We start from the raw sequence: 19,464 nt of genomic DNA, 5'->3' as shown, positions 1-19,464 counted from the left end.
CTCTGCTCATCGCAAAGCTTGTCAATAAACAGAGGGGAGTTTCTTTTGGATCCCATAGCAGGGCAGAACATCATGTGCCGTTCTCTCTTTCCCTTCCATGGGAGAAGCCAGGTGGCACAGGGCTGCTGCCCTGACATTTCTGCAAAGGAGAAGAACAGACATGCAATGAGTGGTGCTGGTGCACCAGGACTTTCCCAGAGCCGACACACAGTGGGGCAGGGGAGGGCCGGGCAGAGGGCAGCATGCACCAGCTCCATTCTTGCCTTTTGCACTGCTTTATGCAAGTTCTGCGCCTGGACAAGGGGTGAAATCAGAGCTGGTTTCCAAAGGACACTCTTAGAAACATGTACCCCTGTTTACAGCCTGCTGAGCCTCCTGTCTGCCTTTGGACAGAAGAGGTGGGCAGTCTCCTGCCGTGCCAGGCCCAGCACTGGGCTCAGCCCACACTGTTTGTGTCTGTTAATCATTGCTGCTGTTTGCTGCCTCGCTGAGGTGAGCGACCTTCCTGCCCTGTGAGCTGCCAACCGAAAACCACACATGTGTGGGGCCAGGAGACACCGTAACTGCGAGAGGGGCTGGGAAAGGGTTCTGGGAAAGCACCTCCCCAGAGGCTGCAGCTGCAGAGCAGCCCGCCTGCCCAGGGCTCACCGCTGCCTACAGCCGGGCTGCAGCCCACCCAGCAAACCCTGCGCCGGCACAGCGCCTGGAGGGCCGCAAGCTGGGCCTGTCTGCTGGGACTGACTTGGCCGGGCTGACCTGAAGGAGGGTTTGGGTGCTGGGAGGGCTGTGATGCTCGGTGTGCGTTCAGCTCGTGCGGCCAAACCCTGTGGGAGGTTCAGCTGCCAGATGTGCGGTGCGTGGCTCTGCTTTCCTCCCTGCGTGACCCAAAGCAGCAGCCTCAGCCCAGAGCTGCATCTCCGCTGTGCGGCACGAGGAAGGCAGACCTCCAGAATGCCTCAGCACCCAGGAAAGCTTTCTATTATGGAAAATGTCAGCGCTATTAAAAAGATTATATATATCCATAATGTTAGAAAGCCTGTCGCTGATTAAAATGGAAGGCAGAGGCCGGGGGAGCGGGGGTGGCACCAAAATGATCGAGAGACTTATTTTATAATGTCATCCGATGCCTCCTCTGCCCCCAGCCGGGCTGCGGGAGCTGCTCGGGGCAGGGGAAGAATCTGCTCCAAATTTAGACCCGGGCAGACATTGCAATGAACTCGGATCGCCGCGGCAGCCTCGGGTACCAGCGAGGGAGCTGCATTGCTGGGCGGGGTGGGGGGAGGACGGGCAGCATCGTTCAGAGCACATCCGAGCGCGGGGATGGCTGACGGCTGACGGCTGATGGCTGCTTTCTGTCTAAAAATAATGGGAGGAAAAAAAAAAAAAGAAAACAAAAAAAAAAAAAAAAAAAAGCTTGCAGCGAGCAGCGCCTGGCTGTCTGCCATGGGGGGCAGTGACGGAGCATTCCAGCATCCCCGCCTCCCGCATGCGGCGGGTTGGGGCTCGGCGCCGCATCCCCGCGGCCCGCAGCGCACCGGGGGGGCTGAGCGCGGCTGCCCGGGGCCGGGGGGGCCGTGCCGGGGCTCGGGCGGCCCCGAAGGGGTTAAGGCGCGCGGCCGGACCTGCCCAGCCAGCCCGGCGGGTCGGAGGAGCGCGGCGGACGGCGGGCGGGCAACGGCCGCCTCCAGCGCTTCCACCGGCACCGGGGGATCGGCGGCGGATCGGCGGGGCCGCGCTCCGCGTAGGTAAGCGGGAGGAGGGAGGGCGGACGGATGGAGGAAGGTTCTGGACGCGGGAGCGCCGCGGGTTGCGGAGGGCCGGCGGTGCGGTGCCGCTGCTCCGGGCAGGGCCCGCGGCTGCCCGAGTCCCGCCGGCACCGGGGCGGCTGCGGTCCCCGAAGGGTTCCGGTGCTCGGGGCCGGGCCGCTCCTCGCCGCTCCCTCCATTTCGTGCGCCGCTGCTCCCAGCCCCGCACCTGATTAAAGATGAAGCGAGCCTTCCCTTCCTCCCTGCCATGTTCCCCGGCCTCCCCGGCTCGCTTCCCGCTCTGCCTTTTCCCCGTCCTCCCCTCGGTTCTCTCTTTCCCCTTTCCTGCGCGCTCCCGGCCGCGTTCCCCCACCTCTGCTTCACCTCCGCGGTCCCCGTGCCGGGACGCAGCGTTGAGGACCCGTCCCGCCGCCCTTCTCCCACCGGGCAGCCCCGAGCTCAAGGTCACTGCAGTAATTCCATACGGCTGCCGCCTTATCTCCCGCACAGCTTCTATTTCACCGCCTTTATATTCTGGGGAACGCTGTGCCGGACAAAACCTTCTCTTCTCTGCAGCGCTTCAGCCCGGGCCGCGCTCCTCCCCCCATCCCAGCCCCTTCTCCATCTCTCCGCACGCAGCATTCCCAGGAAGGCCGCGCAGGTCCACCTGGACCGGCTTCCCAGCCCGGTCCCGTATCGCTGCGCTGGGGCCGTGCCCGGCTCTGGGAGCTGTTGGCGGCAGGAGGGACGTCCTGCTCCGCAGCACCGGGCTTCGCTGGGCCGGCGGCGCGGCTTTATCTGTCCCCGAGTGCTGGCAGCAGGCACGGTGCGGGTCAGAGTCCCGGAGGACTTTGCCGCACCGCCGCCCTCATCCCAAAGCATTCCCGTGCCAGGCGAGACGGATCCAAAGGCCGCGGCGCCGGCAGCACTGCGGAGGGGAATCGGGACAGGGAAGTGTCGGGTGAGAAACTTCAGCCGGCCGCGAGCGGCAGAGCCGGCTGCGTGACTCACGGGGACGGCCGAGCTGCGGTGCCGGAGGTGCCGGACCGGCTGCGAGGCTCGCGGGCTCTGCCCGTCGGCTCGGCGGTGTCGGCAGCCGGGAGAGCCGCGTGCCGGGGCTGCGGTGCGGGGAGGTGCTGGGAGCCGAGGCGGCTGTCGGCTGCCGGTCGCTGCTGTCTGTGCGCTGTGCTGCCGAGATAGGCCCGGGCCCGCCGGCTTATCGCAGAACTGCCGGTGAGTTCTGGTGCGGGAGCGTGCGGGGCTCCACCCGGTGCCAGCAGCCCCTGCCTGTCGGCTTTGCTGATCCCAGGGATCAGATGGGGATCGCGGTGCTTTCCCAGCTGGCGGCTGAGGGGTCAGGGAACAGAGCTGTAATGGGGTCATGAGGAACAGGCGCAGTGCAGCCGTGTGGTTTTGCAACCTCCCTGCGTGGCCCATGAAGGACGGGCACTTACAGGCAGGAAGGGATCGGGGCAGCTCCTGGTACTGGCATGGCAGGGCTGCACGGTGACAGCCTGCAGGACAGTCTGCCTTTGGGGACCCTGCTGATAGTGATACCGGTGTGGGTCGCCAGGAGCATTGCCACCACGTAGCAGCAGCAGCCTCCCCAGTGCACGGGAGGCTCAGGCACAATCTGGGGCTTTGAGAAGGCTTTGTGTTACCTGCTGATTGCTGGAGAATAGCGCTCTGACTCAGTGACCCCGTGGTTCCTCCCCAGGAGTAAAATATCCATGTTTGCTGGGAGAAATGACCCGAATAGCTGCAGGTGCCAGTAGGTCAGGGCAGATTCGGAGTCACACTGGGGTTGGTCTTTGTGTGGTGCATTCTGGTGGCACTGGGAGCCTGGAAGCCACAGCGGGGCTGCAGGCAGCGTGCTGGGGGCTGGTGGGGCTGAGGCCTGGAGGCAGCTAGGGGCTGGAGGAGGGAGCTGCCATTTTCAGGTGGGTGCTTCTCACAGCAGAAGCGCCTGGTAAAAGCTCATCCAAATGTTGCTGAATCTGAAGCCAAATCTCTTGGCAGCTCTGCATTGCTAGCTATTGGTTTTCTGTACGATTCTTTCCCATCCGGCATCCCGCCTGCTTCTGGTGAGTGAGAGCAGCTCACACCATGGCAATGGGCAGTTCCACCTTGAGAAGTGCCTGAGGTGCTACGGGATGGGGCTCTGGTGCCTGGGGTGGTGCTGAGCTGTCTCCATTCCTCACTGCAGGCACTGGTGAGGCTGTGAGCACCCGTTCCATCCCTGCTGTGTGCGCCCGCTGTCAGCGGGTCCTGGGCACCACGCAAAGATGACCACCTCGGCCCTGCGCCGGCAGGTGAAGAACATCGTGCATAACTATTCAGAGGCAGAGATCAAGGTGCGAGAGGCCACCTCCAATGACCCCTGGGGACCCCCCAGCTCCCTGATGTCGGAGATCGCGGACCTCACCTTCAACACGGTGGCCTTTGCCGAGGTCATGGGGATGATCTGGCGACGGCTGAACGACAGCGGCAAGAACTGGCGGCACGTGTACAAAGCCCTCACCCTGCTGGACTACCTCATCAAAACCGGCTCCGAGAAGGTGACCCACCAGTGCCGGGAGAACCTTTACACCATCCAGACGCTGAAGGACTTCCAGTACGTGGATCGTGACGGCAAGGACCAGGGCATCAACATCCGGGAGAAGGTGAAGCAGGTGATGGCGCTGCTGAAGGACGAGGAGCGGCTGAAGCAGGAGCGGGCGCACGCGCTGCAGACGAAGGAGCGCATGGCCCTGGAGGGGATGGGCAGCGGCAGCCATCAGTCCACCTACGGCCGCCGCGCATCGCCCTACGGGGACGACTATGGCCGGACGCGGGGCTCACCCTCCTCCTTCAACTGTGAGTCCTGCCCCGGGGGCCGGTGGGGAGGACGCTGTGCCGGGTGCGCTCCCTCTTTCTGGGAGGCGATGCTCAGCTGCCCTGAACCCGTGGCTCATTTGAGGTTGTAAGCATTTATGCGGGGTACGTCCCCTTGGGAGACAAGACACTCTGGAGCTGCAGATGTGGATGGGGCTGGGAGGAGGCTGACAGGTGGCTGATCTCCCCAGAGTCCCAGCACCACTTCTTCACCTGTTCTTCTTTTCTCTCCTAGCATCTTCCTCATCCCCACGGTTCGCCTCTGACCTGGAGCAAGCGCGTCCCCAGACAACGGGTGAGGAGGAGCTGCAGCTGCAGCTCGCCCTGGCAATGAGTCGGGAGGAGGCCGAGAAGGTAGGGCGGTGTGGCGGGGCTGCCCTGTACCCAGGGCTTTGGCCATTATGGAGAAGGGGTGGCTTGGGGCTGCCCGACGCCTGTGCACTGACCCGCAACTGCATCGGGCTGCTCGCGCTGTGCCCGCCTCCCAGTCACAGCAGCGTGGAGGCAGCACCATGGATGAGACACAGGCATGTGCGCTTCTCCTGGACCCTGGGATGGCGGGGGGGCCCTTCTTCATTCACCAAACCTGGCTGACTTCCACCGAGGGCTTCTGGTCCTGACACTCATTTCTGTCACTTTTGTCAGAGGCCATTTGTGCAGAGGACGATCTGCCTCTGCCCGTCGCTGCTCCTTTCGAGCAGGAGGAGCTGTGCAGGGATGTGGGCAGCCAACAAGCTGTGGCCTCAACTGCAGTGCCTCCTCCAGGCCCGTCCCCTCCTATCTGCTCCACGGCCCCGTTTCCTTGGGGACAGATTATTTGCACGCCGGCTGAGATTGTCGCTGGCTGGCACGGTGTGTGTGGAGCACACAGGGACGGCCAGGCACACAAAGGACGTGGTTGCCAGCGGGCGTCCCCACACGTGGGCAGTGTCCTTGGGCAGACAGCACCATGTCCTCAGACCTGCCGGACTAGGAGACATACTTCTGGCACATCACTTAGCACTGCCCGCTTCCCCTGCCTGGTGGAGACTGAACAGCATGTGTGTATCCCTATTTCTGTCCTGGAAATGCAGTATTTATAGCTTCCACATTCTGCCGTGACGAGTGCTGTAGGAACATGCTCTTGAAAGCACTGCCTGTTGGAGACCACCTGGGCTGTGCACATTCCTGCACGCGTGTACAGCCGTGCACACACACACAGACACCCTGCATCAGGGCTGCCACGGTGGTATGGGGATGAACCCTCCCAAGAGCTGCCTTGGCTGTGAGCTTCTGTATGGGGCAGACCCTGAGCCCGGGCCGTTTGGGGCTCCCAGTGCTGGGCTCAGCGGCACGGGGCCGCAGGGTGCTGGCGGTGAGGATGGCGACCACCGAGCCGCTCGGCAGACTGAGGTCCAGCTGAAATTTCACCCGATTTCCTCTGTTGGCAGAAGCCACTTCCTCCAATTTCCAGTACAGATGAAGAAAGGCAATTGCAGCTAGCGCTCGCGCTGAGCAAAGAGGAGCATGAGAAGGTACCCGTGCCCTGCAGCCCTGGGCGCTCCGTCTCTCGCACTTGGGCTTCTCTCTGCCTCGCGCAGCAGCCCCGCTGCTGGCAGCACTCGCACTCGCTTTGCTTTCCCTGCCGTGGGGCCGCTCGCTGTGCGCTCTCCTGGCGCTCAGCCTGGTGGAGCCCTCTGCTCAGACGCTGGGACTTTTGGGGGATGCGGTGGCAGCTCCTGCGCTGGGTCTGTCTCCTGGAGAAGGCTCTTGCTGCGGGACTGCTGGGGCTCACGGCCCCGTTCCTTGTTCCCTCCCGCAGGAGGTGAGGGCATGGCAAGGGGAGAACTCCCTGCTGCAGAGAGCCTTGGAGGAGACTGCCCAAGGTGGGGAGGAAGAGCAGGAAGAGGATAAGATGAAGAAAAGCCAGGTGAAGCACCAGGGGCCGCACATGCAGCCTCTGAAGTGATGCTGTGGCCCTGGGCTGGGCTCTCAGGTCAGCCCTGGGCTCCCCTCACTTCTTTATTCCCTTTCTGTTTGCAGTCCTCTATCCTGGAGCTGGCAGATATATTCGGGCCAGCACCAGCTCCTTCCAGCCACACGTCTGCTGACCCATGGGATATGCCAGGTGGGGGCTGCTGAAGCTTGGGGCGGCAGCACACTCCTCTCCCCTCCTCTGTCCCTGTGCAATTCCAAATGTTCCACAGTGACCTTTGGCTTCTCCTCCCTCCCCTACCCTGTCCTTTGTACATCTGGGTGGTGGTGCTGATGGGAATCCACAGTCCCTGAGTGCATCCCTGATATGCGGCATTCTCTTATCTTTGGTTTCCCTTTTCAGATATGAAACCCAAAGCGGAGCCAGCAGCCTGGACTGGCACAGCAGACCCCTGGGTGCCAGTGCTATCCAGCAGTGGGGAGCCCATGCCCCAGGCAGGCACTGCATCCCAGCAAACAGCTGCTGGGCCCTGGGATTTCCCCCCTGCCTCTGCTGATCCATGGGGGAAGGCGGCCGCCTCGTCTGGCTTCACCCCTGCAGACCCTTGGACAGCCACGTCCCCACTGGCCCAGGGCTCCGGCACTATGCCAGCCACTGACCCCTGGGCTGCTGTGGCTGAGCCTAACCCTAACCCTGGTAAGCAGCTTGGGTTGTGATGGGGTTTTGCTAGGGACCATGCATTGTGCTGGCTGTCCCTGACAGCTCGGGTGCCCCCCCTTCTCCTGTAGCCAGCTCTGCCATCCTGCAGGACCTCTTCGGTGTGCTGAAGGCTTCAGGGAACCTTTTGTTCTAGTGCAAGCTAGTCAGGCTGTTTAATTACCGTGGAAGCTAATGAAGCCCTCCCAGAGGAGTGCTCTTGCAGTGGGCTGATGTTTCCCTGTTGATACCTACTGGCTTTGCCCCTCTTAAAACAGCCCGCGACAGGACGGTTGGTGTCTGCAGGTGCGGTGCTGCAGATGGGGGCTGTTTATTGGAGAAATCTGTGTTTCTGAGCTTGGTGCTGCTCTCACTTCCTCCTCGGCTGCTTCCTCCCACCTTGTGGCAGTCCTGTGTCCACTGCCCACAACACATGGGGAGTTGCCCAGACTTTTGGTCCCAAAAGGCAAGAGCATAACCAGAGCTGGATGTAAGCGCTGGTCTTCAAACCATCACCTCGTGCTTTTTTCCTCCTGGCTGTGCTGCCTGGGGGTGTTTTCCACCCAAAGCCGGGCTCCCGCTCTGGCCCATCCTGGTCTCTGGGCTGGTGTGTGCACTGACCGCAGCCCTGCAGGCCTCCCAGCCTTTGCTCCCCTCCTTGAGTCTCACCTCTTCCCCCCAGCTTCAGGGGGGGATGCTTTCGACCTGTTTGCAAAGCAACCCGAGGCAGCTGAGCAGCCGGAGATGGAGCATTCGCAGCCGCCCTCCTCGGTGAAGTCCAGCAGCCCCGCCGGTAAGCGGAGACACCGGGCGGCATGGGCAAGGGGTGACGTTCCTCCATCCCCGTCCCTGCTTCCACAGCCAGCCTGGAGCTGCTCCCACATTTGTGCATGGCTCCTTGCGGTGTGGCCAAAGGCTGTCCCGTGTGCACCCCGCAGTCGGGGGGGTGTCGGGGTTGCCTTCGGTGCCCTGCGGTCGGCGCCCAGGCAGCCCACTGACAGCCCTCTCCCCTGCCGCAGAGCTGGACCCTTTTGGCGACCTGTTCCCCGGCACCAAGCAGGACCCGGCCAAGAGCTTTGACCTCGCGAACCTGGCCGACTCGCTGCCCGAATCCTGCAAGGAGCGGAAGGACTGTAAAACCCCCGAGGCTTTCCTCGGCCCCGCCGCCTCCTCGCTGGTCAACCTGGACTCGCTGGTGGCACCGCCGCAGGCCGCCAAGACGCGCAACCCCTTCCTGTCGGGTGGGTGCCGGGCTGAGCCGCGGGGCGGGATTGGGGAGCGATTGGGGCGGGATCGGGGCGCGGCGGCCGCCTGACGCCCCCCGTATCTTCCCGCAGGTCTCAGCACGCCGTCCCCCACCAACCCCTTCAGCCTGGCCGAGCAGCCCAAGCCCACGCTCAACCAGATGCGGACCGGCTCCCCGGTGCCCGGCCTGCCCGCCGCCCTGCCCGCCAACGCCATGACCTACAGCGCGTCTCTGCCGCTGCCGCTCAGCAGCGTCCCCGCCGCCCTGCCCGCCTCTGCCAGTGCCTTCCCGCAGGCGGGGGCCGGGCCGTTCCCCGAGCTGCCCGGCGCTTTGCCGCAGCCTCTGCTGCCGCTGAGCGGCCCCCCGGCCCCCCAGGGAGGGCTCAACCCCTTCCTCTGAGGGCTGCGGGCCGGCACCGCGGGCGGGCTCTCGCTCCTTCCCGGCCGTTCCGCCGCCGCTCCCACCGCCGGGGACGGCAAGCAGCGCGAGCCGCCCGCAGGAACCGCGCCCGGAGCGTCGGCGGGCTCCGGGACTGTCCGCTCTGCGCGCAGCGCCTCGGTGCGCGGCCGGGAACGGGGCGGGGGGCGGCCCTGGGGCGGACGGACGGTGCCTCCTCTTCGCTCTGCTGCCCTGGAAACGCACCGTTCCTCTTAACGTGCTGCCCTCTCCCCGCGGCTCTCGGCCGGTTCGCGCTCTCCCCGCTCTGGATGTTATTCCGCTTGGGCACCGTGTCCCCGCTCTCCAGCCCGGGTCAGCCCCGGCTGCGAGCCCTTCGCAGTCCTCCGTGCCCCCGGATCCCGTGCAGAGCCCGGGCCGGGCGCTCCGTCCTACGGGGAGCACCGGGAGCAGCGCTCGGTGCCGCGGGCAGCGCTGCTCGGGGGGGCGGGCGTTGCGTCGTGCTTCAGCGCGTGCAGCCGGCAGCGCTGCTCCACGCGGGGTGACTCCGCGTCCGGAACCGCCGCGGCCGTCCCGGCATTCGGGAACCGCGAGCTGACCGCCACAATAAAGTACCGGAACGGACACCGCTTGCCGCCTTCTTACCGCTCTCTCCGCCCCGCGCGGGGCGGGCTCGGCTCGGCTCGGCTCGGGGGCGGCCCCAGGAGCGCAGTTTGGTGCCCGGCTCCGCCCCTCCCCCGCCGCCATGTTCGCGGTGCCGCTGCGCAGGGCCCGCAGGTATGGGGGGGAGCCGGGGGACGGAGCTGGGAGCGGCCGGGCGGGGGGAGCGCTGCGGCACAGCTTGCATTGCCGGCCCCGCGCCCTGCAGCGCCCTGCAGCGCCCTGCCTGCCGCTCCGTGCCGCTCCGTGCGCCCCTTCTGCTTACCGGAGTGCTGCCCGCTTCCAGTGCGCTGCTCTGGATGTTCCTGCCCCGCTTCCGCATCCCCTGAATCCTCCCCGTGCCCTCTCCGTATTCCCTGCGTTCTCTTGAACCCCCCCAGACCTCTGCATCCCTTCTGTGTGCCCCGGAGAGCTCCCTGCGCCTCCTCTTATCTTTCCTGACATCCCCTGCGTCGTCCCTTTTTTCCGTGTGCCTCCTTCGTTCCCTTGAATCCTCTACCCTCTGCATGCCCGTAAATCCTGCGTCCTCCCTTGCATCCCCTTAAATCCTGCTTGTATCTCCTGCCTTCCTCCCCCCTGCATTTTCCCCTTGCACTCCCTTTGCATCTCTCTTAAATCCTCTGTTTTGTGACTGTGTTCCCACCACGTGCCCTTCCTGCACCCCTTGCTGCTACCCCCATACCTGTGCACCCCTCCCTCTGTCCACAGCACCAGGAGGATCCCCTTGTCCCCCTCCCAATGCTGGGGCAGAGCCCAGGAGGGGTTTCACTGGTTCGCCGAGGGCTGTGGCTGTGCAGCATGCCGGGGACACAGCACCCCACATCGGGCTCTCCCCGTGGGCAACAAAGTGAATTAACGAGTGAGTAAACGAACTAATGAGCACATCCCGTGCTGCAGGCCGTTCTTCCTAGCGGGCAGCATGGCCATGGCCACGGCCGGGAGGAGCAGCCCGGCGCGCCCTGCCAACCGGCTCATCTACGAGAAGTCCCCATACCTGCAGCAGCACGCCCGCAACCCTGTGGACTGGTGAGAGCGCACCAAGCCCTTCCTCCTCATCCTCCCCTAGCAGGGCTGGCACCAGGAGGCTGCTGCCTGATGTGCAGCTCCAGAGTGAGCCCTGATGGCAGCTGTACCCCACGGGCTACTCCTCGTCCTCTGCAGGTACCCGTGGGGTCAGGAAGCCTTTGATAAAGCAAAGCAGGAGAACAAGCTGATCTTCCTGTCAGGTAACTGGCAGCCAGGTGTACCTTTATGTGTCCCAGTCGTAAATGAGCTGCGGGGTGAGGCTGCCCGCCTCTCATTCCTTCCCACTGAGAGCCGTAGCAGCTCTGTCGGAAGGCGGGCTGCGTTCAGGGGCCATTGTGGCCACCGACGCCCTTGTCCTGGGAGAGCTGAGGAGTGCAGAGCAGCAGGTGAGCCAGAGGGATGCCTCTGTGCTGCTCCTCCACTCTGTATGGCACAGAGCTGTGCCGGGGCGTGGGGCTGGGAAAGGCTGTGGCCCAGAGAGCGGTGGGCACAGCAGGGGCTGTGCTGGGTGCTGGGGCTCCGCTGTCAGGCAGTGGGGTGGAGGTGGGGCGATGCAGTGTGGTGTTCCTGTGCACCCATCCCGGCTGCTCCATGGCTCTGTGGCCTCACCCTGCGTGCTGCGCTCGCTTTCAGTCGGGTACTCCACCTGCCACTGGTGCCATGTGATGGAGGAGGAGTCCTTCAAGAACGAGGAGATCGGTGAGATCATGAGCAAGAACTTCGTGTGCATCAAGGTGGACCGTGAGGAGCGGCCGGACGTGGACAAAGTGTACATGACCTTCGTGCAGGTGGGGGAGTGCGGCAGGGCTGGGGCACGCTCTGCCCTTCTTTCTCGAGGTTCCTTTCTGTGTTCCCAAGGAGCCCCCCGTGAGATCCTTCTGCCCTTCAGGCCACCAGTGGCGGCGGGGGGTGGCCGATGAGCGTCTGGCTGACTCCAGACCTCAAGCCCTTTGTTGGGGGCACGTATTTCCCCCCTGAGGACAGCGCTCATCATGTGGGCTTCCGGACTGTGCTGCTCCGCATTGCAGAGCAGGTAAGAGGGCAGCTGGGGGCGGTGCTCAGAATTGGGGTGGTGTCAATGGGGAGCAGCCACGGGAAGCAGAGGCTGAAGGAGGGTGGGTGGGATGGGGGTGGGGATGGGGATGCGCTGCGCAGGGGGAGGGCACTGAGAAATGCAGACAAAGGTTGGGTTGGGAGGCAGAAAAAAGGCAAGAAGAGAAAGCACTGATTTTCTCACCGCTGCTCAGTGGAGGCAGAACCAGGAGGCCCTGCTGCAGAGCAGCCAGAGGATCCTGGAAGCGCTGCACTCCCTGTCCCGGGTCGGCACACAGCAGGCAGCCCCCCCGGCCCTGGAGGTGCTGACCACCTGCTTCCAGCAGCTCTCCGGCTCCTACGACGAGGAGTATGGCGGCTTCTCACAGAGCCCCAAGTTCCCCACACCAGGTCAGTGTGGTCCCTGTGGCTGAGCCTGGCCGGTGCACAGAGCTCACTCTGCAGCCTGTCCCTGTCTTTCAGTGAATTTGAATTTCCTCTTCACCTACTGGGCTCTGCACAGAACAACCCCAGAAGGGGCCCGTGCCCTGCAGATGTCTCTGCACACTCTCAAGATGATGGCACATGGGGGCATTCACGATCACATTGGTCAGGTAGGAGGAGTGCCCTGGGGTTAAACTGCAGCAGTGTGCAGGTGGAGCACGATGGTGACACCTGTGTGTTCCTCACAGGGCTTCCATCGCTACTCTACTGACCAACACTGGCACGTCCCACACTTTGAGAAGATGCTGTATGACCAGGGGCAGCTGGCAGTTGTGTACAGCAGAGCCTTCCAGGTGTGGCTGTGGGCTCCTGCAGGGCTCGGGCTGCCCATCAGTGGGCACAGAGCACTCCCCTATTCCCCATCCGTAGCGTTTGTTGTGCAGGCAGGAGTGCTGTACAGGTCTGTGATATTAGCCCGTGAGGCTCTAAATGTGCCTCGTGTTTAAAATCCTTGCCCAGCACTTCTCCCCTTTGTAGCTCTTTCCGTGTCCCGTTACTTCTTGCTGTGTCTCTTTCCCCCCTGCCTGTTGTAACACAGCAGTGATCACTGCCTCACCTCCCCTGCAGATCTCTGGTGATGAGTTCTTTGCTGACGTTGCCGCTGACATCCTGCTGTATGCCTCGCGGGACCTGGGCAGCCAGGTGTGTTCCCCAGGTCACTTACTTACCCTGCGTGGGACGCAGTGCTGTGCTGCAGGGCTGTGCCCACAGCTGGACATCTCTGCTGTTTCCTCCCCAGACCGGAGGCTTTTACAGTGCAGAGGATGCAGATTCCTACCCGATGGCTGCCTCCAGCAAGAAGCAGGAAGGAGCTTTCTGTGTGTGGGCAGCCGAGGAGGTCCGGGCTCTGCTCCCTGACCCAGTGGAGGGGGCTGCAGAGGGCACAACCCTGGGAGATGTCTTCATGCACCACTACGGGGTGAAGGAGGACGGCAACGTGAGCCCCAGGAAGGTGAGGGGTTGTGCAGACCTCACCGGGAGCATTGCTGCACCCGAGGCACGTGGGTCCAAGCCATGCGGGCCGGGCAATGTTCCTAGAGCAGAGCTCTCCTTGCAGGATCCCCATAAAGAGCTGCAGGGCAAGAATGTCCTCATTGTCCGTTCCTCCCCGGAGCTGACAGCTGCGCGCTTTGGGCTGCAGCTGGGGCAGCTGAGTGCTGTGCTGCAGGAGGGCAGGCACAGGCTGCAGGCAGCCCGGGCACAGCGCCCACGGCCCCACCTGGACACCAAGATGCTGGCCTCGTGGAACGGTGCGTGGATCCACAGCCGTCTGTGCGGCTGCTGCTGGTGTGAGATAGTGCTGTGTTGGGCTTTTTTATTTTCTTCTTGCCAGCAGAGAGCAGCAAAACTCTTCCCTGGCGCAGCCTGCTTGGCAGGACTGGGAGGGATGGGGCTGAGGTCTGTGCTCACCACATATCAGCAGGGTGAGAATGGGGTGCTGTTCCTGTCCCTGTGGGACGTGCCTGCAGCCTGAGCTGGAAGTACAGCGCAGAGCCAAGTCTCACAGCCTGTGCCCACAGGCAAAGGCTGAGATCTTGCTGTGGTTTCAGTGCTCTGCCTTTCTCTGGATGGTAGTTCAGTGAGGGACTTTCTGGGAGGCTGGAAGAGAGCAGAGGAGATGATGGCCTGCAGTTGCAATGTCAGGGAGCATGAGCTTTGTGTGAAGCATCCTGTGGAGGAAAATGTGTGACACCCAGCCATTCCCTTGTGCCTGAGCTTTCCCTGTGCCCACGCAGGACTGATGATCTCAGGCTTTGCCCAGGCTGGAGCAGTGCTGGCCAAGCAGGAGTACGTGAGCCGGGCAGCGCAGGCGGCTGGCTTTGTGCGCAGGCACCTCGTGGAGCCAGGCAGCGGCAGGCTGCTGCGGAGCTGCTACCGTGGTGAGGCCGATGTGGTGGAGCAGAGGTGAGTGGTGGTGCAAGAAGTGTCACTCAGCCCAAATCCTTTCCATTTCTTGTCTTTGGAGCTGGTGGGAGCCTTTCTGTTCTGCTGCTGACCTGCACTACCCCCATATGGTGCCTTGGCACAGCCACTGCTGAGCTCGGGCTGAGCTCAGGAGGCAGCCAAGCAAGGTGGTGTCTCCTTGGTCACAGACAGCAGTGCGGAGAGTTTCCCCCAGCCTGCCCTGCTGGGCTGCAGACACTGGTGTCTGTCCCCGCCTGCTGTTGCAGTGCTGCTCCCATTCATGGATTCCTGGACGATTACGTCTTCATCATCCAGGGTCTCTTTGACCTCTATGAAGCTTCGCTGGACCAGAGCTGGCTGGAGTGGGCCCTGCAGCTCCAGCACACACAAGACAAGCTCTTCTGGGACCCCAAAGGCTTTGCGTACTTCTCCAGTGAGGCTGGTGACCCCTCATTGCTGCTGCGCCTGAAGGACGGTGAGTGGGGACCCTGGGCAGGTCAGGGGTGGTGCTGGCACTGGGCTGGTTGTGACACCTTGTCCCCTGCAGACCAGGATGGAGCAGAGCCCGCTGCCAACTCCGTCACTGTCACAAACCTGCTCCGAGCAGCCTCGTACTCTGGCCACATGGAGTGGGTGGAAAAAGCTGGGCAGATCCTGGCTGCCTTCTCTGAGAGGCTGCAGAAGATCCCACTGGCCCTGCCAGAGATGGCCCGGGCCACTGCCATGTTCCATCACACCCTCAAACAGGTATGAGCTCGTGTGCCCTCCTCCTTTCTGGGTGCAGGAGTGGGAACACGGGACTTCAGCCCTCTGTATCTGTGCTGCCTCTGGACAGGTGGTGATCTGTGGGGACCCCCAAGGAGAAGACACCAAAGAGATGCTTCGCTGCGTGCACTCCACCTTCATCCCCAACAAGGTAGAGCAGTCAGCCTGTCCCCATTCTGTCCTCATGGCTGCAGCCACACTCCCTGCAGCTGTTGCAATCCCATTGTATCCCCAGCGTGGCCGTAGCATCCCCTGGCCAAGGCACCAGTGTCCCTCTGTAACCCAGCTGGGGTGAGCTGGGACAGGCTGAGCAGAAGCTTCCTTGCCTGTCTCTGTGTCAGCTGCCCATGGAGGCTGTGTTCTGTGAGTGCCTGGCAGCAGTCAGTGATGGTGTCAGAGGGACAGGAGCCCTCTCCGTGGGGATGCAACAATCAGTCCTCCCCACACTGTCCCTGCAGTGCCTCGCTCCCCATGCTGCATCTGAGCCCCCTCTGCTCTGCCTTGATTCCTCTGGCTCCCTTGGAAGGATTACAGTGGGTGACCCAGTTTGCAGGCTTGGAAAGCACCGTGCTGCTGGGAGCTTCCCTCTGCCTTCCCCACAGCCACTCCGGGTGTCCCAGTTTGCCCTGGGAGGGGGCACAGCCGATGGCTCCAGGAGCACAGCAGTGTGTTTGTTTGGGAGGCTGAGGCTGGGCATAGGCAGGAGATGTGCCGTGGGTGCAGAGCTGGAACAAGCTGGGCACCGAGTGGGATGGGGTTTGCAGCAAGTAGGAGTTTCCTTCTTGCTCGGGAACGTGTCAGGGAGCTCCCTGCCAGGTGTGGTCCCATAGGGTGCGTCTGCTTCCCCATGCACGTCCTATGGGAGCTGTAGGACCTGAGCTCACCCTGCAGTTCCTGCAGCACGTGGTGCTGAGCCTGTCTCCAGCAGATGGGATGTCGCAGCCCCGCACCCATTGTGCTGACAGCTGCTGCTCCCCGCTGTCAGCACGGCCGGGCCCAGAGGTCTGCGCTGTTCAGTGTCAGCAGGGCATGATGGAGGGTGACAGTGAGACAGCGCCGCAGAGCTGGGCATCCCCAGGCTGTTGCACTGGGACTCACACTGTGCCATGCTCGTACCCACAGCCGGTTTGTGTTCTGCAGCTGCCCCCCGTACAGATCTGTGCGCTGGGAGATGAGACCCGAGTCTGACACCGAGGTTGGCGTGGGCTGTGTTCAGTGCCTCCTGCACCCGCCCCTGCTGGCTGTGCAGGGCACAAGGTGCAGCCCCTGCATTTCCTACCCCATCCCTCGGCCTCTCCCTCCCTCCCACCCCAGCAGCAGCCCCAGTGCTGCAGCCCTCAGTCGCAGCCTCAGGGATGCAGCTGCTCTGGGAATCGGGGCTGGAGGAGACGTCAGCATCGCCCCCGCTCCCCGGTGCTGGCAGGGCGCTGGAGGCCAGCCCGGGCTGCAGGAACGCAATTAATTAGGTCGCTCCAGTAATTAATTCCTTACAAACCTCACATTGAAATCCTCGCTGTAATGAGAAGCCAATGATAAAGCAGCATTGAGGGCGCCGGCAGATTGAGACGGGCTGGCGGACGGAGGAGCGCTGTGCTGGGACGCCGTGCTGCTGTGCTGGGCGCCGCCTGCTTTCCCTGTGCTGCTCCCAGGGCATCAGTGTGACCAGATGCAGCCACCCCCATCGCTGCCATCTCCCTGCCTGTGTTCGCCCTGGGGCCAGCGGGCCGGATCAGGATCCTGGTTGAGATCCCGGCCCTATTAATGGTCTTTAGGGTAATTATGGAGGATCCCATTATCTCCTCAGCTGCAGCATGCGAGCTCCCCGGCTCGCCTTTATCCTGGCCCTGCAAGAGGACCTTAGGGAGCATGTGAGAAAAATGAATAATGAATTTCAGATTGGACATGAATTGGTAATTAATCACTCCTGGAATTAATTCCAGACAAAGGCGGAGAGGGAGGAGGGCAGGGGGAGCAGGCTGAGGGCCAGGCAGGGGCTGAGCAAGGTGGGCTGCGTGTGCTCCCAGCCTTCCCTGTCAGCCCACAAGGCCTGAGGCTTGAACAAATGTTTTGCTTTCCAAAGAAGCTCATTATCCCAGCGGTTCTGTCCTTATCCTCCCGGTGCTGCTGAGAGCCCCCGGCCCATTGCTGTGCCATGCTTGGGGGAGCTGCGGGAGCAGGGCAGTCATTGCAGGGGGTGACACCGTGCTGCTCCAGCCCCCCTTCCTTCCTCCGCAGGTGCTGATGCTCGCAGATGGAGACCGTGCCGGATTCCTCTACCGCCAGCTGCCATTCCTTTCTTCCCTGGAGAGGAAGGAGGGCAAAGCCACTGCTTATGTCTGCAGCAACTTCACCTGCTCCCTGCCCGTCACCTCACCTCGTGCACTGCAGGAGCTGCTCCGCGCCTGAGCCCCGGTGTCCAGGAGGGATGGGGGGCTAGTGCTGACCTTGGAGCTCAGCATGAGTCCTGGCACCCCGAACCCCCGTGGTGCCATGGGGGGCTGCGTGGCCCTGCTGGTGCCCCCCCTGCACCTGTGCTCATCAATTGACTCTTCTTGCAGAGGGAAGAGAAAGCAAACACAAATCCCAGTGTTAACACAGCAGTCGGATGCAAGAACTATTTAAGGTTCCTATAGCAACCCAGGATAACTGCTGAACGCTCCTGGGTGAGATCAGGGTGAAATGCCTCTGGAAGTGTTCCTGTGGATGGCCGTGGTACTTTTCCATGGCAGGGCAGTCTGTAATGTCCATCAGTTACATTGGGGCATGCAGAGCCTGCTGCTCCCACTACTGCACGAGACCAAACCTGAGCACTTCCAACACGACTCTGCGCTTTGCCAAGGACGGAGGCACGGCACGGTCTGCACAGGGAGCTCCCAAAGGCTGCTTCTCAACGTGTGACGCTGTGTCCCACCCAACGCGATGCCCACTGGGTGCTGCCATCCCAGCACAGCGCTGCCGTGGGGCGATGGCAGATGGCAGCTGTGCTTTCAGGTCGTTCCAAGGGGCCTTGCCAGGGCCTGGGTACCGGGCCAGGAGAAATGCCTTTGAAGTCGAAGAGGAATTTTGCACCTCATCTTGTGAATACTTTCTGTGCTTGTGAAAGAAGAGAGTTTGTTTTGTTTTGTTTTGTTTTTTTTTTTTTACACTGAAGTGTTTCTGGAAGCCCAGCTGCAAACTGCTGCCTTTGGCAGATGCTTTTCATTTCTTTGCTTTTCAAGTTGCTGTTGTTTTCTAACTGGACACCTTTGCTGCAGGGATTGATGTGACTCCTGAAGTGATGCTCCCCATCCCCACAGTGCTTGGAGCAGATCGGTGCATCCACCCCACACCGACACTTTGGGGACCTGGAGGTGGCCATGCCCATGGTGACAGTTGTCCCCAAAGGGCAGAGGTGTGGGGTGCTTTGCCATCCCGTGCCATGGGCAGCAGGTGCCTTTCCCTACTCCCTGCTAGGTGTCGGCACGTTTTCCTCCTCAGCCACTGGGCAGAGCTGTGCTGGGAACGGGCTGTGAGGACAAACTGGGCTGAGCAGCCAAAAAAAAAAAAAAAAAGAAAAGAAAAGAAAAGAAAAGGAGGACAAGCTTTCTGTGACAAATAAACTCTGTTGTGGCACTTGTGATGCTGTACTTTGTGCGTGGGCAGACATGGGGTTCACCCTGGGGCTGCACGGCACCCGTATGACTGCACGGCACAGCAGTGCATCCCATTTGCTCCATGGGGAGCGATGCAGCCCACCACGGCCCCACGGGGTGCCCACAGATGCAGCACCTCTGTTCCCTGTGGCGTGCTTTCCTGTCCCCCTCCTGCACCCTTGGGGCTGCGGTTCTGTTTTAATGAGGCTTTCCCTCTAATTAACATTCTCTGGCTTTGCCATCTCTTTTTATCCTGGTGTTGATGTGACATCAATGCAGAGGGGCTGCGGAGGCTGTTTGCCATCGGGGATGGCGTGGCTGTGGGGGGGGGGCAGCAGGACCCCCACCCCCTTCTGGGGCTCCGTGCTGCTCCATGTGTGGGTGGGCAATTATGCAACACCTGAGCACCCAACTGCCAGTGTCTGAGCAGGCAATGAGCATCAGCGTGAGCTGGGTGTGGAAGGGCAGGTTGGGGGGCTGTAGGGGTGCTGCTGTGGAGCAGGTTTGCCCTTTGCCTGTTCCAAGACGTCCCTGGGGCCATCGCCCCATGTGGCACTGAGTGGTCCTGAGCAGGTGCTGTGGCTGTGGAGCGGTGCTTTCCCTGCTGGTGAAGGGGAGCGTGTGCTCAGAGCAGGATTAGGCAGTGGTAGGCGGCCGTGACACGGCTATTAATCCTCTAATATGGTTTTGGTATTTACTGACCATGGTAACTATTGCATTAAATCTAAATTAAATGTGTGTTTTGGAGGCTTTACAGAAGGCGGGGGAGGATGTTTGCAGATGCCTGCACTGGGGAGGAGGGCTCTGCCTCCATGGAGCCGGATGGGCCGGGGGCTCTGGGGTGCACAGAGGAAGGGCAGCAGAAGCTGGGGGCTGCTGGGTGGACCTGGGTGTGGGACCCATTTGTGGCTGTAGGTGGCTGTCCCCACATCTCCTTCCTGTCCCCACCACCTGCGAATCTGGGACAGGCAGAGCCGGGCTCGCCGCAATTATCTGCGGATTAAGGCAGCTAATTTAGTTTGAGTTACAGAGAGCAGATTGGGTCGATACGTTGGGGTGAAGCACGGG

At 62.2% G+C, this 19,464-nt stretch overlaps 2 protein-coding genes across 6 annotated transcripts; both read left to right on the top strand.

The window, feature by feature from the left end:
• The first annotated feature begins 1,664 nt into the window (after positions 1–1,664).
• EPN3 (epsin 3) lies at positions 1,665–8,895 on the top strand. 5 transcript variants are annotated; one of them, XM_042864987.1, is made up of 10 exons: positions 1,665–1,745; positions 3,952–4,601; positions 4,855–4,973; positions 6,050–6,133; positions 6,421–6,528; positions 6,642–6,726; positions 6,937–7,230; positions 7,913–8,023; positions 8,250–8,471; positions 8,568–8,891. In XM_042864987.1, the coding sequence occupies exons 2-10, from the start codon at positions 4,031–4,033 to the stop codon at positions 8,873–8,875; spliced, it is 1,902 nt and encodes a 633-aa protein (XP_042720921.1). In that variant the 5' UTR covers positions 1,665–1,745; positions 3,952–4,030; the 3' UTR covers positions 8,876–8,891. The 5 variants fall into 5 exon arrangements, with proteins under 5 accessions (XP_042720921.1, XP_042720924.1, XP_042720925.1 ...); XM_042864988.1 differs by lacking the exon at positions 1,665–1,745 and adding an exon at positions 2,606–2,706; XM_042864989.1 differs by lacking the exon at positions 1,665–1,745 and adding an exon at positions 2,884–2,978.
• Positions 8,896–9,614: 719 nt separating this feature from the next.
• Positions 9,615–17,869, top strand: SPATA20 (spermatogenesis associated 20). The gene is made up of 16 exons (XM_042865226.1): positions 9,615–9,649; positions 10,430–10,558; positions 10,694–10,758; positions 11,192–11,346; positions 11,448–11,591; positions 11,806–12,001; positions 12,074–12,204; positions 12,283–12,387; positions 12,662–12,736; positions 12,834–13,046; positions 13,152–13,344; positions 13,831–13,999; positions 14,266–14,474; positions 14,547–14,746; positions 14,835–14,915; positions 17,000–17,869. Exons 1-16 carry the CDS (start codon positions 9,618–9,620, stop codon positions 17,168–17,170), a joined length of 2,268 nt encoding a protein of 755 aa, XP_042721160.1. The 5' UTR covers positions 9,615–9,617; the 3' UTR covers positions 17,171–17,869.
• Positions 17,870–19,464: the final 1,595 nt, after the last annotated feature.

Source organism: Lagopus leucura, unplaced genomic scaffold, assembly GCF_019238085.1.
Source record: "Lagopus leucura isolate 7727_CA_CO unplaced genomic scaffold, USGS_WTPT01 Super-Scaffold_797, whole genome shotgun sequence".
NCBI classification, from domain to species: Eukaryota; Metazoa; Chordata; class Aves; order Galliformes; family Phasianidae; genus Lagopus; species Lagopus leucura.
The sequence above is the reverse complement of the archived record's forward strand: the minus strand, read 5'-3'. Positions and strand labels throughout refer to the sequence as shown.

Coding starts and splice junctions, on each gene's coding strand:
- EPN3 (XM_042864987.1), top strand. CDS start 4,031: ATGACCACCTCGGCCCTGCGCCGGCAGGTGAAGAACATCGTGCATAAC. Junction 8,024..8,249: donor GAAGTCCAGCAGCCCCGCCG/GTAAGCGGAGAC, acceptor CCCCTGCCGCAG/AGCTGGACCCTTTTGGCGAC. Junction 8,472..8,567: donor GCGCAACCCCTTCCTGTCGG/GTGGGTGCCGGG, acceptor ATCTTCCCGCAG/GTCTCAGCACGCCGTCCCCC.
- SPATA20 (XM_042865226.1), top strand. CDS start 9,618: ATGTTCGCGGTGCCGCTGCGCAGGGCCCGCAG. Junction 10,759..11,191: donor CAAGCTGATCTTCCTGTCAG/GTAACTGGCAGC, acceptor GCTCGCTTTCAG/TCGGGTACTCCACCTGCCAC. Junction 14,475..14,546: donor GCTGCTGCGCCTGAAGGACG/GTGAGTGGGGAC, acceptor TGTCCCCTGCAG/ACCAGGATGGAGCAGAGCCC.